Source organism: Lichenostomus cassidix, chromosome 20 (assembly GCF_008360975.1).
Source record: "Lichenostomus cassidix isolate B80296 chromosome 20, HeHo_3.0, whole genome shotgun sequence".
NCBI lineage: Eukaryota > Metazoa > Chordata > Aves > Passeriformes > Meliphagidae > Lichenostomus > Lichenostomus cassidix.
This window is the reverse complement of record NC_139500.1, coordinates 2,603,045-2,618,819: the sequence shown is the minus strand read 5'-3', so window position 1 is coordinate 2,618,819 and position 15,775 is coordinate 2,603,045. Positions and strand designations below refer to the sequence as shown.

At 45.1% G+C, this 15,775-nt stretch overlaps 1 protein-coding gene across 1 annotated transcript in view; it reads left to right on the top strand.

The window, feature by feature from the left end:
* Positions 1-14,450, top strand: part of BMP7 (bone morphogenetic protein 7) — a 38,407-nt gene extending 23,957 nt beyond the window's left edge. Inside the window, exons 2-7 of the mRNA XM_085079577.1 lie at positions 119-311; positions 9,965-10,113; positions 10,920-11,117; positions 12,530-12,606; positions 13,283-13,393; positions 13,850-14,450. Of these exons, the coding sequence (XP_084935703.1) occupies positions 119-311; positions 9,965-10,113; positions 10,920-11,117; positions 12,530-12,606; positions 13,283-13,393; positions 13,850-13,999 (878 nt within the window). The 3' untranslated portion in view covers positions 14,000-14,450. The remainder of the gene's footprint in view (positions 1-118; positions 312-9,964; positions 10,114-10,919; positions 11,118-12,529; positions 12,607-13,282; positions 13,394-13,849) is intronic.
* The last annotated feature ends 1,325 nt before the right edge of the window (positions 14,451-15,775 follow it).

Sequence of the window (15,775 nt, the reverse complement as noted above, 5' to 3'; positions counted from 1 at the left end):
GTGAGGTGCTGCAATCAGATATTCCTGCCCTTTTCTGTTGTGGCAACTCATGAGTGTGTTTGCCGGCGAGGGGAAAGGGAACAAAGCAGGTGGCTAATGGGCTGTTTTTCTGTTTCAGTGGAGCATGACAGAGAGTTTCACCATCAGCGCTGCCACTACCGAGAGTTCAGGTTTGATCTCTCCCGGATCCCGGAGGGGGAGGCAGTGACAGCAGCAGAGTTCAGGATATACAAGGATTACATCCGCGAGCGCTTCGACAACGAAACCTTCCAGATCAGCGTCTACCAGGTGCTGCAGGAGCACCCGGGGAGGTGAGTGACCCTCAGGGAGACCCTGGGAAAGCACAACACAGCTGGTTCCTCCAGGGATTTCCATCCAGCCCTTTTAGAGGTGCTGGTGCCATCAGCAGGAGTGGCTGGGTTTGGCATGGGGGCTGTGCAGGGAATCTCAGCCCAGGCTGCTGCAGGCACACAGCTCCTGTTCTGTGTGTGGTGATGGAGAGGTGCCCTGTGAGCCTCCCTGTGCCCCAGGGAGCATCCCCAGCGCTCCTGCTCTAGCCTCTGGGAGCACTCAGCAGCCTGGCCAAGTGCTAATGCAGAAAAACTATCCCAAAACAGGAGTATTTCAAGATTTCTGGAACTTCTTCCCCCTTCCTCCTGCCTCTGATGGATCCTGAGGTGGCAAACCCGAATGCTTCCTTTGGAACTGTAGCTTAATTACTAGCCCTTATTATCAAAGGCATTTGAGCTCCCTAATTAACAAAGACAGATGACACTGTGCTTTTTATATTGACTGATTGTTTTGCATGTGCAAAACTACAAGATGAGCTATTAAATCCATTCCAAGCAGTTATTAATGTATGCCAAGCTCCCTGACAAATCCTCCAGGGAACTTGAACAAGAACATATGTTGAATTTTCTCATCTGGTTTTAGTTCCAATTAATCAGCAATCCCAAACCACTTATCAAAGGCACTTAGTTTCATTTGCACATATTTCTTTCAAATACAAATCCTACCAAAAGTGAGGTTGCATTTATTTATGTGAAAAGTATTTACAGTCACATTCTAGTCAGAAGTTATTCTTTAGGACTACTAAATATGGGCTAATAATACTACAGTTCTAATTTAGGTTTATGAAAAGAGAAACACTAGGGATTTCAAAAGTGAAAAGTCCAAAAGGGTAAGAAAAAAAAGTGCAATCAGGACTCTGGCTTTATAGTTTTATAAGAGCTAATAAAAATGCAGAAAAAATTGAAATATGTCAGGAAACCTTGTCAATTTTTTTCCATGGTGGGAATTTCTACTGGCTTTGTTGTATGGTAAAAATATTTAACCACTGGTGTGTTTCCTTCTACATCTGAAATTCTAATTTTATAGCTTAAAACTCACAATTCCCCTGACATTTCTAGCAATGCAATTATTTGCAGTGTTTGGGGACTGTGCTAAAATTATTTTTATCGAACAGTGACAGTTCAAACTATGCCAGAACTGTGCATGGGACCCATTAGCATTTCAGTTTATTCCCTCTTAGGCCATTCCAGAGGCAGCAGCCTCTCTTTGCTGTGTTTCTCGAGCAGATTATTCAGGTACAAGCCTGCAGGGATGACTTTCACTCTCGGGAAGAGCAGGAACAGGAGAAGTGTTGGCAGAGGAAGAGGCACTGAGCTGTCTGCCAGGGCATTGGGGAATTGCCAGAAACCTGTTCTGGAGTAAATGACCTTCCTCATCTGATGCCAGGGAAGTTCTCCCTCAGATGCTGATGAGTGAGGTGCCCACTAGGAATCTTGCTGACAGAGCCAGGATGAGATCTGATACCCTAATTTTGCATCCACAGGTTTGTTATGAATTTTTTTAGAGAGGATGGCAAGGTACTACTGGGGACAGCTGTGTGTGGAGCAGCAAATGTTCCTGCAAACTGTCTCCTCCACTAATTCTTATTCCTAAAGGGAAAAAACATATAAGCAAAGGGCAGGCATATAGATGAACCACTGTCTGGAAGAGGTGAGAAATCTTGCTAATTATACAGATGTTCCAGCCACCAGATTAGATGTGATTTTACTGCATCACATTCACCACAGGAACACTATTTTTAATGAGTGTTCATGCATATTCCCCTTTTGCATACATTTTGGCACAGGCTGCTGTGAGTTTTGAACAGTTTGTCCTGAAAAAATATCCGCGTCGGTTTGGATTGACCGAAGGTAAAAATATTGTCACTAACATTTGTAAAAATATTTGCTCTTTTTCTGCATTTTTCCACTGACATTTTCCACCCGGCTCTGTCACAGCCCAGTCATCCAAGTCAGTGTGTCATTGGGCAAGAGGAGAAAGAAAACAAACTCTCTCCAGTGTTGATCAAAAAACACCCATTCACTTTGATGCTTCCTTGGCTGTTTGTCTCATCCTGAGCCTCTGGAAATTCAGCCCCATCTGACGTTGTTAGCAACAAGAGCAAAACAAAGCCAAGCCTTCCCCCCACGCAGGCAGGGAAACCTCTGCTGCCTTTGGGTTTCCTTCTCCCAGGGCTCTTCAGCTGACACAGGGGCACTGCTGAAACTGCCTTTTGAGACCTGGAACACTGAGGTTCTCCCTGCTGGTGCAGCTCCTGCCAGGCTCCCTGGGCAGCTCAGCATCATCTCCAGCCCAGCAGAGAGCAGGACAACTTCCAGAGCCACAGAACAGCACAGGGAGAGCTGGAGAGCTCAGGCTGAAGTGATTTTTCCTCTGAGGAGGCAAGGGGATGTGCTGAAGGCAGGATTTGCAGTTAAACCACAGATCAGCCTGCAGTTTGGAGGGTGTGATGGTGCCCTGGGTTCACACAAACCAGAGGTTTGAGCAGTTCAAGTTAATGAGAGCACGAGTTCAGGCAGGTTGGAGGTATCTAACCAGCAGCATCTCTCGTCTGCACTTCACTGTCAGTGAAAAATACAGCTTTAGGTGTTTCCAGAGCAACAGCTGCACCCCCAGCAGACTATTGCTGAAATCCTGACCCTCAACAGCACAAATGTTTGAAGGGCAGCAGCTCTCCCCCATCCACCTGCTCAGTTTTCCTGGCAGGAAAAATGAGAGCCCAGCCCTGTCCTTTGCAGCAGATGAGATGCTACTTGGGCTTTGACTACCAGAAATTATATCTCTGTTGGACTGAGGATATTGTTACAGGTGTTTGTAGGAAGTCAGGCTAAATGATCAAACATTCTTTCTGACTTTTCCAAATCTCTCACTGCCAGGCAAGCTCTTCAAACTGGCCATGTCTCCTTCATAAAAAGGCATGCACAGCATTCTTTAGGCACAGAGCATCACTTATTCACTTTAGTCAAACAAGTACATTCATGAACAAAAATGTCCCAAATATCATAAACACGGCAAACAGTTGATGTTTTGACTGGTGTAACACGTCTCAAAGCTTTCGAGTGCAGAGCTCAAAGTCCACTGAGTCATGTCCAACTTCTCTTTGGGCTCCATGGACTCTGTGTGGACTCACACAACAGCCTGGGCAAGTGTTTTACAAAGCCAGAGACTGGCACGAGAAGGATGAGAACAGCAGGACAAGGAGGGAAAGCAGAGCAGATCCCAGGGCTCAGTCAGGACATTACCCTCAGTTTATTAACCTGAAGCTGCAGAGCTTCGGGTGAATAAACTTCTAAACCTCTAGAGCTCGATCCTGCCCTCCTGTCTGCACCTTTTGAAGCTGAAATCCCTCATCCCAGAGTTACATCTCCTATTTCGCTGGACCCAACTCTTGCATTGCAGTGAATCCCAATCCCTTTGAAGTCGATGGGAGTTTTGTAACTGGAGAGAATAAAACCAGGTACTTGACCAGCCTTTGGTAATTGAAATGTAGTCGTTACATGTTCACTTTGTGGCCATTATGGATTTCACAGGCTTCAAAGGCAGTGATTTGGATGCTCATGTTACCAGCCCTACAGAAAAATCAGATCTTGCAGGATGCATTCCTGGCTTTGACTTGCAGCTGGAACGCTTTAGCTTGAGCTTCAAACTACACCACTGCTGCACCAGATCAAACCTGAGCCCTTCTCCAGACCCACTTCTGCCATTCTCTGGAGTCTGGTTCCATGTTGTGGGCTGAAACATGTAATTCTAGGAACTAAGAAAGGCTTAGGCCCACCCAGCCCATAAAGCAGATGTGCCTTTTTTTTGGGAGCATTTTTAAGCAGCAGTGTGATCATTCTGGGGATGGTGCAGCACAGTACAGTTTGATCTAATGATCTGCCCCAGCACCAGGACAGTATCTGCAAATAATGACAATAACTTTGGTGAGTTATCTGCTGGTCAGTTAACTACATTCATCTCTCAGCAAGCAGCAAGGGAACTTAAGCACAGAAACCCTGCAGCTCTCCAAGAACAGAGCTGCGTCTGGTTATCTCCTTCCAACCATTCCTAAAAGCCACTGCAGCCTGCAAAACCTCTGACAGGTCTTGAACTTAGCAAGGCACAACCCTTCACAGGCACTTGAGGAGCTGCAGGAGGCATTTTGCAGACCCCAGTGGGTTCTTGCTGGGGTAAGTGATGCACTAATGAACAGCCCTTCAATGCTGAACAGAAACAGCTGTAAATAAAGTGCCAGAGATATGTGTATAACCTCATTTCTCAGTGCTGTTTTTACAAGGGGCTTCATGTTTAGGGAACATTTTGCATCTCAGTAACAAACTCCCATTGCCACTTTTAATCAGCCTTTGAGAACTGGATTTTACCCTTCTCCAACACTGTGTAGGAAAGGCAACACGGCTACTAGGAGCACACAAAACAGAACTAAAAAAATGTAACACTGATTTAATTTTCCCCTAGATTGGACAGAATTTACCCAGATCTGTTTCACTACCAGCACAGTCAGTTTTCAGACCAACCCTTGGAAAACACCTCCAGCAAACTGTATTCCTGCTGTGGACATCCCTTCACCTGGCAGAGCCCCCGGGGTTTATTTGGCTGCTGGCTCCTGCCTGGGGGCACAGGGAGGGTTTTTATCAACCCGTGGGGAGGGAGAGGGAAGGATAAGCAGAGGATCTCAGGCCCAGGGCAGGGAAGGTGTGGGAGGAGGGCTGCATCAGGTCTGTGTACAGAGGGTGTTGCAAACGTGCCAGGGAGAGGCCCAGGGAGATCCTGGGGCCCTCTCAAAGTAGGAAAGTCTGAAAAATATTTTCCTAAGCTTGTCTTTGGACAGCTGCAGCTGACTCTAAGCAATGACACCAAGCAAGCTGGAATTTGGGTACGGCAGGTTTTTAATCCAAACAGATGTCTCCTAACCCCACATCTCCTCTCACCCTCCCTGGATGCCCTTTTTGCCTTCTCCTCCCTCCACCTGCTCAAACCTGGATGTGAAAATCCCTCTTCCTTCCATGCCAGCTCTTCCTTGGGCTGCCTGTGGAAAACTTGCACTGTGACCCAAACAGCCCCTCTGGGGTTAGAATGTGAGTCAAGGGGAGAGGATTGTGCTCCTGGCTTAGCTGCTGTGGGTTACATGCTGAATCAATCAGAATTCAACATATCCATGCCTCAAGTGTTTCCTACCTGAAAACAGAGGCAGGAGGGTTAACCCACATTTGTAAAGCCACTCAAAGGCTGCTGCAAGGTGTCACTGTGTGGTTACTGTTTAAAACACTGGGGCTGCTCCCAGGGCTGGTCACAGAAATCACCTTGTCTAACAGTGTAATGGAAATTGCCAAGAGTCACCTTCACTGCTGCTGCCTGTCTTTTTGCCCATTTATTTTTATCCCACTTGGAAGTGCTCATTAGTGTTTACTACTACTTGTCAACCAGCAGCTTGAAATAACAGGGCTGGCGAGGGGGATGGGGACCGTGAGTGAAGAAAACAGACGTAAAAGTAAGGAGGGTTTGGCAAGAGGATTGTTCTAAAATAGTGTGGACCTTACAGCATAATGGTCTATGAATGCAGAGTTTCATCTCCTGTTCTCTTGCTAATGCAGAATTTCTCTGTCTCATGTTTTCACTGAGTCTCTCTCTTGTCCTTGCTCTCATCAAGGCAGGTGATTAGGGCAGATGCTGCATTTCTCCTTCTTGGATATGTTTCCAGTGTTTATGGCTTCAAACCAAACTGCGTGCTGGAGACTGAAAAAGTTCCCCAGCAAAAGGCAAAGAAGCCACACAGACTATTTTCATGAAGCTTCCTGGTTGTTAATCCTTTCTCTTATTTTAGAATCGCCGTGTTGTGACACAGTAACCCTCACAATTTCCTTTCAGAGTACTCTTCCCTGCCTTTTCTGTACTTGTGTTCTCTCATTGCTGTGCTCATCCCCGCCATCCTCACTTCTTCCAGCCCTTTTCTCTTTCACTAAATATTTGTGATCTCTTTCCTCACCACCATCAGCCCTTTGGCAGTTCAGCCCTTCCACCTCTATAGCTCCAGCTGCTTCCCAGACACGACCTCACATGCATCCTGCCCAGCCACCCTCACTCTGCAATGCTTGTTACTCACCCCTGAGTCCAGAAAACAAGTTCACTAAGGAAGTTTCACAGACCACACAGCAGTTACGTGACCTGCAGACAAGTTTTTGGGAGTGCTTCCTAATGGGAGGTGACTCTCCTGTCTGGCATCCAGTGCCAGACACTACCAAAGACATCAGCAGGAGAATGCCAACCTCCTGTCCTCATCTCAGGCTCCACAGAGAGCCTGATGCCTGAGAAAGCTGAGCAGAAAGCCCCGAGTTTTATCATGGCTCAAAGCTCTGACACTCCCGCTGATGTCAGTTCTCTGAGCGCTGAGCCATTTTGATGTGGTCTCGACAAAACATACTTGTGGTCTGGATCCAGCCTTTGTAATTTATGTAACTCTAATCTAGACATTAACATTTCCATGTCCCAGCTTAATTTTTCTGTAAAAGGAGGATCATGTGCCTTTCCTATCTCTTGCTCTGGTAAAAGGCTCAGGACGGTTTCTTGCATGCACTGAAATTCTGAAATGAAGGGACTGAATGCAAGGCCAAGGAACCACAGGGCTTTTTTGCCTCCTTTTTGCAGAGCCATCATTCACATCACTCCAAGAACCACTCTGTGAGCACACAGCTGGTAGGTGAGACACAGGAGTGAGATGGGCACTAGAAACCTTTTCTCTTTGTGCTCAGATCATTATCTCACAGCTAAAACCCAAACCAGCCACATCAGTTAGACATAACCAGCACTATCTTCTGTGACAAGTCATTAGATGGGAGCCCTCAGAGCAAATGTTGTTTAAGTCTTAGCAGAATAACATTTCTGTGCTGTGTTTACTATGTCCTGTCCAACAAGGATATCTCGAGGGCTGCCTGTCTACTAGCTGGTGATTTAAAGTTGTTTGCCCTGTCTGGAGAGCAGGACATTCCACTTAGAGGAGGTTGTTCTTTTTGCAAAGAACAAGAGGTTTCTTTTCATCAGAACAGGAGCCACCACCTCAGGAGCCTCTGCTTGCAACACCAGTGAGGTTTTCACCCCATCCCATCCCATCCCATCCCATCCCATCCCATCCCATCCCATCCCATCCCATCCCATCCCACTGCTGGCAGGCCAGAGCGGAAAGCTCTAATCCAGGAGTGCTTGAACTCCTCCAAGGAGCATCTGACACGGGGCTCTTTTGGGGTCCAAATGTTCCAAGTGTGTGTGGGAAGGACATTTCCCTTCAGTGAGTCCCTTTGATCTCTCTCACTTCGGGCTTCCCCTCCAGGCCTATTGTTTGCACATTGCTGTAACTACAGGAAAACAAATGCATTATACAATTTCCCAGACTGACTCACCCTGGTACTTGATGCCTCATGTTGTCTGCTTACCCCGATTGCATCATGTCAGCACGGGGGAGCTTAAAGGCTGGTTTTTCTGAGTAATAATACTGCAGTTGAGCAGTAGCTGAAAGCAAAAAAATTGTCATTATTGCTACTATCATGAACCTGCAAACTACAAGGGGGGGAATACCAAGCAAGCCAAGGCCCTGGTAATTAAACTTTGTGTGAATCATGAGTTCCAGTCGATGGCCATGCTTCATTAATGTAGTATGTGAATATAAAAACCCTTTACTCCTGGAAACTTGGCCTCAGCCAGTGGAACAGGCCAATCCATGCTACTGCCTCATCCCTGGCTCCTCTGGGATGTGTTTGGTTCAGAGTTCTGTAAACAGGGAGGTGTCTTGTGCTGTGAGATTGCATGGGGCCATTGCTCCCGGTGGGGATGAAACCCCAGGAAATTTGTCCCCTGGTTAGAGTTCAAGCATCTTGCATTCCTGTATCTGATAGGAGAGGAGTTATCTGTTCTGTTGAGCTTCAGTTTTCCTGGGAGCACTCAGCAAGGCTGACTGAGCTCCCAACACCTGGATTGAGCCTCTGCATCCCTGCCCCCCAGCCCTTCCTGGGCAGCCACTTGGCTGCCCAAAATCCACTGAAATGCAGCCACAGGATCCCCTCTGCCTCAGCAATGAAGTGTTTCAGCAAATCCAACTCTATAAAGCTGCTTCCACAAACCAGAGCCTTGCTTGAAAGGAAGCTCTAAAGGAAGCATTAATTGCACTCCCAGCTGCATATTCAGCCATGGGGAACAACCAAATCCATCCTGCTTTAGGAGGGAAACACAGAACCTCCTCTTGCACACCCTGGGCTGTGTGCTCACCTGCTCTGCAGGAACTCATTTCAGAGGTTTGGTTTCAGTTAAGCCAGCACAGTCAGAGGTGGGTGGTGACATCCCTAAGCTCACAGAAGAAAACCATCATCTTACACGCTCTGGTCCATGAGGGCTGAAAGGAAAGATAGATGGTAAAAGCATTGCAAAAACCCCTTCATTCCTGTTTTGTGTGGGACAAAAGCTTCTAATTTCTTGGTATCTCACAGGGAAAAGAATCACTAAAAGCTATGAGTCAAAAGCTTTTCTGCCAACAGCTCTTCTCAGATGCATTTCTGATCATTTGATGTTTTGTGCAAGCAAGAGGTACCATGTAAGCTAAGGTAAATATATGTATTTGCACTGACAAATCCATGGTGACAAAATTCATAAGGCCTTCTTTAAGCTTTGAGGACGTGATTAAAGGGTTTTTCAAGGATAGTTCTTCATTCAAAAGGATATAATTACACTTGAACAAGTTATCATGTTTGTTCACTGTAGGTACAAAAGCAGCTCTTACAGGACTTGTCTAGACACTTCCACCATCTGTCTTTGTTCTTTTAAAGTAATTTTTTATAAAAGAACTGCACCAGTACCCATTTTTTAAATCTGAGTTTTATCTCCTCCCTTTCCGATAAGAGAAGATTCCTTCTTTTACAGAACCTGTGTTTTCTCAAATTTGAATTTTTCAAAAATTTGCCAGGAAGCATCTTGTAAATCTGACATAATTTCACCTTTTTCGAAAGAACAGAATCTCTCTATTTAGGATCTTTTCCATTGTCCAATATTATTTCTCCAGCTAGAGTAACCCAGCCATGGCCTTTAAAAAAAACCCCAAGCAATGAACTGAAAAAAGATTGTGACCCACAGTAGTGCAGACCTGTGACTGTGCAGAGGGTTATTGCCTCAATCAGTTATCTGTAACCTCAGATGAGCAAATAAAAAAAGAAAAAACAATTACATATGTTAATATATGCACACCAGTGTTCCAGCTGGCTTGCACCAACACTACAATTACCCATGAAAGTCAGGAAATTATGTGTGGAAAGGCTAATGAGCAGCATTGTCTGCCCAATTACCAGGTTTGCATATGCAAACAGTAATTCTGCAGATCTGTGCCTGGCAAGCGTTTTTTGAACTTTCATCAGGATCTCAAGGTTAAGAGTAACAGCAGAGTAACCCCAAACCACCTCAACTCAACTCTCTTTTTTGAAGAGATGAGAAGCTTCATCTGAGGGTGGTTGGAGAGGAACACAAACCAGCCCAGCTCCTCCTACTGCTGAAATCCCAACCCCATGCTCTGCCTCAGGGATGCCTGCAGAGACTCCAGTGGAAATCCTGGGTAACGGGGAATTCTGCTGCTTTGTTTCAGGGATTCAGATTTGTTCCTGCTCGACTCCAGGACGATCTGGGCTGCAGAGGAGGGGTGGCTGGTGTTCGACATCACTGCCACCAGCAACCACTGGGTGGTGAATCCCCAGCACAACCTTGGCCTGCAGCTCTCCGTGGAAGGAATTGATGGTGAGTGTCACACCCCAGCAGCAACCAGGCACTCTCTGTTTCAGGTACATCACTCCCAGCCAGGGGAATGCCCTAAGCATTCAGCGCTTTTTCCTTTGAATAGGGTTTTTTAAGCATGTTTTTCCTGGTTTTGCCTAAGATGGAAATAATAATAATAATAAGAAGAAGAAGAAGAAAAAGAAAAGGGCCCATAGACATATAGGAGGTTAGGGATGTACTCAGATGTTTAGCAGACTGGTGAAGTCCCTGCAGTATTCATGTATTGATTTAACTCATATGAGACCTGCACTTATCACTGGGAATTTCTGATTTCACCCCTTTGCAAAGTAAATTGCTGCTTTCTCAAAGTGGATTCACAAAATAATGAAGGACGCACCGACATTAATCAAAATTTTGCAACAATGTTATTTGGTGTGGTGGTGGCAAGATGCAGCAAAAAGCAAAATGTCTCCAAGCATTTGTTTCTCTCAGCTAAGGCATATCTGGAGCTCTGTCAGCATTTCATACAAGGCATTTTTATTTTAAGCTAATAACCTTCCAGTGGGAATTTAATGCTCCTATGGGCTGAGTTTTATGGTTCCTTTTATAAGATCCCTTCAAATTATAGGTTGGTGAACTTAAAGAAACCCCTCTAAAGAATGCAGGGAAAGCTAATGCTAAGCGGATTTGGGGTAAAATAATTACACCTAGGACTATTTTCTGTAACTTTTACACACAGATAAAAAAATGAATGTAGCTGTGCTGAGCTGCTCTTGTCAGCTCTGCCCTCTAAGCCCAGGGGTCTGAGCAGTGTGTTGTGTTTGAAGGACAAAGCATCAACCCCAAGCTGGCGGGGCTGATCGGCAGGCACGGCCCCCAGAACAAGCAGCCCTTCACCGTCGCCTTCTTCAAAGCCACCGAGGTGCATCTGCGCAGCATCCGCTCCACGGGGGGCAAGCAGAGGAGCCAGAACAGATCCAAAACACCAAAGAACCAGGAGGCTTTCCGGGTGTCCAACATTGCAGGTACAGCACAGCTGGCTGGGGAACTGTCTGGCTGTGGGATGGTGTTGGAACAGCTTCTCCCGTGTTATCTGGTTTTTGTCTCTTTGGTCCACCACTGGTTTGGAGCTATATGGCATATGGGGTTATTCCAAAAGAATGTTTCTTTGAAGCAATGTCAAATTGAGGGGTTTCTTAACCCAAATTAGAAAGAAAAAACAACGAAGCTCAAGTGTCTAACCTGAAAAACTCCTTTTCGAAAAACTCCTTTTCAAAAAAATCCTTTTCGAAAAAATCCTTTTCAAAAAACTCATTTTCGAAAACCTCCTTTTTGAAAAACTCCTTTTCTCCCTTATGAAACAAATTCTCATTATGAAATGGGAGATCATTACATTTAAGCAATGAGCAAGTAATCAGTGGATCTGAATCCAAATGCTATCCATTTGCAGGATTTGTGATTTTAAGCTTAGCCCCCAAATAATGTAATAGTCCCAAAATTCTTGCGCAGAAGAGGAAGACCCATTCATTCTCAGGATGACTGCGGGTATTCTGGGGGGAGCTGTGCTTCCTAATTTGGAAGAAAACTCCTCCATCAGGCATTTGAAATAGAAATGTGGCTTAATTCTGTGACACCTCAGAGGAACAGGCCCTTGGTGACAGTCCCAGCAGGAGCCACAGCTCAGGGCTGGCTCTGCCGAGGCAGCAGCAAGTTCCAGCTGTTTCTGGGAGTGTCTCACTGAGTGGAAGGAGAGCTCGTGAGAGGCAGAAGGAAAAGGAAAACAGAGCTTCCAATCATATTTTCATAGAATCATTAAGGTTGGAAAAGACCTCCAAGGTCATCAGGTGCAGTGTTTGACCAATCCCCACCTTGTCACCCAGCCCAGAGCACTGAGTGTCACATCCAGTCCCTTGGACACCTCTGGGGATGGGGAATCCACCACCTCCCTGGCAGCTCTTTCCTCTGCCTGACCAATCTTTCAGTGAAGAAATTCTTCCTGAATCATTCTTTCTACTTGGGTCTTCAGGCTCCATGACAGGGACAGACACAACTTCAAAACTGCACTGATTCTCCTTTTATGTACAGGCAATAATCAGAGAGATCTGTGTTTTGCTATTAGGAGATCAGAGGAAGCCCAGGGGAAAAAATATAAAGATAAAAAACTACTTTCTCAGGCCTTTTTTTGGTTTTGCATAGAAAAAGCTGAAGGGCATGTCATATATGTTGAACCCAGCCATTATTTTATGACTGAAATTAAAAAATTAAAAAATTAATTAATTTTGTTTTTTTACATAAATAATTATTTAATTTTTAAAAATAAATAATTATTTAAATTTTAAAATAAATAATTAAAATAATTAAAACATTAAAAATCCACAAGTGCAACAGATGAGCAGCAATGCCTCTCTCCCTCATGGCCACCATTGTCCCCTCACAGAGAACAGCAGCAGTGACCAGCGCCAGGCCTGCAAGAAACACGAGCTCTACGTCAGCTTCAGGGACCTGGGGTGGCAGGTAAGGGCTGGCTGTGACCAGGGTGGCACAGGGGTGCCTTGGCACATCTTATCTGCAGCAGTGAGACCAAACCTAACTGGATTTTTTACTTTAAATAAAATAAAAAAATACTGCATGCTGCCTTTAGCATGCTGAAGTGCTTCTGCTAAGTTGGGTGTACAAATATTTATATATTCGAGATTTTATATTTGAGATTTTATATTTGAGATTGGCTGGAAGTTCAGCACGCTTGGATTTTTTGAGGAGCTGTGGCCCTGCATGTCCTCTGGAAGTGCTGAATTCACACACAGCTCTCTGTTTTCATCTGCCCTGCCATTCTTCCAGACCTGCTTAAAGACATTTTCCTGTCTGAAAGCTCGTGTCTGCATTCTGTTTCTGAGTGAAGTGATCCTTGTGGGCAGCCAGGAGGACACTGCTGAATGGCTAAACAACTAAAGCCAGATGTTCAGCTGGTCTGTGGGCACATCTGCAGTGTGGGATGTGTCCCTCCAGGAAGAGCAGGCACTTTAGAGTCCTGTAAGAGAGCTTTAGAAAGGCCAGGGGGGCAGAGTTTTATTCTGCAGGCCACGGTGACTGTGCAGGGATGTGTGAATGGATAGATTTATGTGCTGGTTGGCTTTTTGTTTCACTGTATTTCTGTCTTTCTCCACAATCTAATGGCTTCAATTTCACCCAGGACTGGATCATCGCTCCAGAGGGCTATGCTGCCTATTACTGTGAAGGAGAATGTGCTTTCCCTTTGAATTCCTACATGAATGCTACAAATCATGCCATTGTACAGACACTGGTAGGTGCTAATATCCCATCTCCTAATATCCCATCTCCTAGCACAGGGTTACATCTGACAGGCGCTGCTCAGAGATAAATTTATACACAAAAAAGTCTCCAAACTAACAAAGGAAGGAAGGTCTGCATTAGTCTGGCTGAGTAGCCTGAATTATTAGCTGGGTAGAAATTACTGACAGAATGTCTCTGGTTTCAAAGAGCCCTGTGACAGGCAGGGCAATGGGGGTTTAGTCCCACTGCATGGGGAGGAAGGAGCAGTGAGATCCACTATCAGCACCTCTTGGAAAAACTCTGTAAGGATCCAGAAAAAAAAGTGGATTTGGGGTCAGAGAATCCCAAAGTTACACAGCTCAGCTGCTGCCCCAGCAAGGGTATGGGACAGACAGAAGGTTGAGAAAAACATGGGGCAGGAGAGGGGAAAAGTAACTCTTAACTTGCCTCTACTTTAATTCCCCAGGTTCACTTTATAAACCCAGAGACTGTGCCGAAACCCTGCTGTGCTCCCACCCAACTCAATGCCATCTCAGTGCTCTATTTCGATGACAGCTCCAATGTTATCCTAAAAAAATACAGGAACATGGTGGTACGAGCATGTGGCTGCCATTAGATTTGTAGGAAAGAGGAAGGAGAAAGGAAAAGAAGTTATTTGTGAAGAGTGGGTTTGTATGGCTGTGTGGGGGAGGGAAAAGGTTGGTGCTCCAGCCATGGGTTTTAAAAAAAATCCCAAACCGTTTTAGGACCAGGCCTCTGAAAGTTCAGACAATGGAACAGTTTCTGGATCTAAAGAGGCATTTGAACACATTTTGTTTTAGTTTATTACAGACAATGAGCTTGTAAACTGAAACAAGCCAGAGAAACCGTTTAAAACCAAATCTGCTTACAAAATTGGCTCCTACAATACATACTTTTGCAAATGAGTCTTTCTGGAGATTGCAAACTCACCAGTGTTGATTGTGAGTAAAACCAGTAATAATCTATCCAAGGTGAGACTGTGCTGTGACTAATAAGTGTGTGTAGTTCCTGTAACACGGTTTGCAATAAAATAAGTGAACAAAATATACCTGGAGTGAACAGGTATTTTGTTAGAGAATTATTGCTTCCATCCCTCTGCTTCAATTTCATAAGCAAAACCAAAGATGAATTACATGCAACTTCCAGTTTTGAAATACAGTAGCAAAAGCTGGATGAGAATTGACACAAATTCAAAGGACAGATTAGGCTAAGAAAAAATAGATTTTTTGGCAAGCAAAAGAACCGAAGAAAATAATTCCAAAGAGCAAGACTTTTAGGGTGTCCTTTATTTCTGTCAACAAGAAAGGAAATTTCCTGTTGCAGCCACAAAGTATTTGAATTTGCTATGAACTTGAAACAGGAAAGCAGCGAAATGCTGAGCAGCAGGGATTAAACCCAACATTAGCTGGGGTATCTGAGCAGTTACAGAGCTGTGTGCCAGCTAAAGGTCCTGCTGCTGTGTGCAAAATGTCCATCGATGTCCCTGAGGGAACAAATTCCAACACTTTTCCCAGAAGGTGGAGGCTCAGCTGCAGAAGTGCTGTGAGCTGGGGTGCACACCCAGCACCACACAGACTGGGAACAAGCCAGGGAAGCTTCCTCCCTGGGTCAGTGCCTCTGATAAACCCCCTGCTCTGCTGGCTTCACCTTAAAAAAACCCCCAAAACAATCCCTTTCAAGGGCCACCAAGAAGCTGCAACCAGAAGCAAGAAAATGTCCCCTCAAGGCTTTTCTTTTTCCTTCTTTTAAAGTCACAGGTTACACAAACATCACACTTAAGTAATTAAAGCCCAATTAAAGTTGTTGCAAAGAAGAATACTGAGTTGCAGTAACCAATCACAAACCAATTCCCCACTTTGGCACCGAAGTAGGATTGGCACCAATTTCACCAGGGAGATAAAAAGAAAATAATGCCCAATAAAACACCATGTCCAGCACGCCCAGCTCTAAATCTCCAAACTTCAAAAAGCTAAACCTCCAACAGATGGGTCCAGAACATCATAAATCCCTGGAGATGGTTCTCTCTGATCAGTGAGTTGATAGGGTGATGCAGCCTCCGTGGGGATTTGGCCCCATATCTTGCCTTAGAGGAGAGTTAGAGAAAGAAGATAAATGAAATTCTGGACTTCAGTCACTGCTCTTCTCCCTTTAAGTCACAGAACAAATCCAGACCAGATGCCTCACTTTAATAAGAATAAGCAAAGGAAGAAAAAAGCTCCTACTGTCCGTGAAATAAACTGGAAACTTGATTCTGATGGCCCAATTCTCATCTCATTTGAGTCAATTGGTGTTTTCCCAGCAGTTTTCTGGGTAGCAGGGTTAGGCTGATGGTAAAGTGGAAGGTTTTGGATGGTGGCCTTGGTGAGCAGCT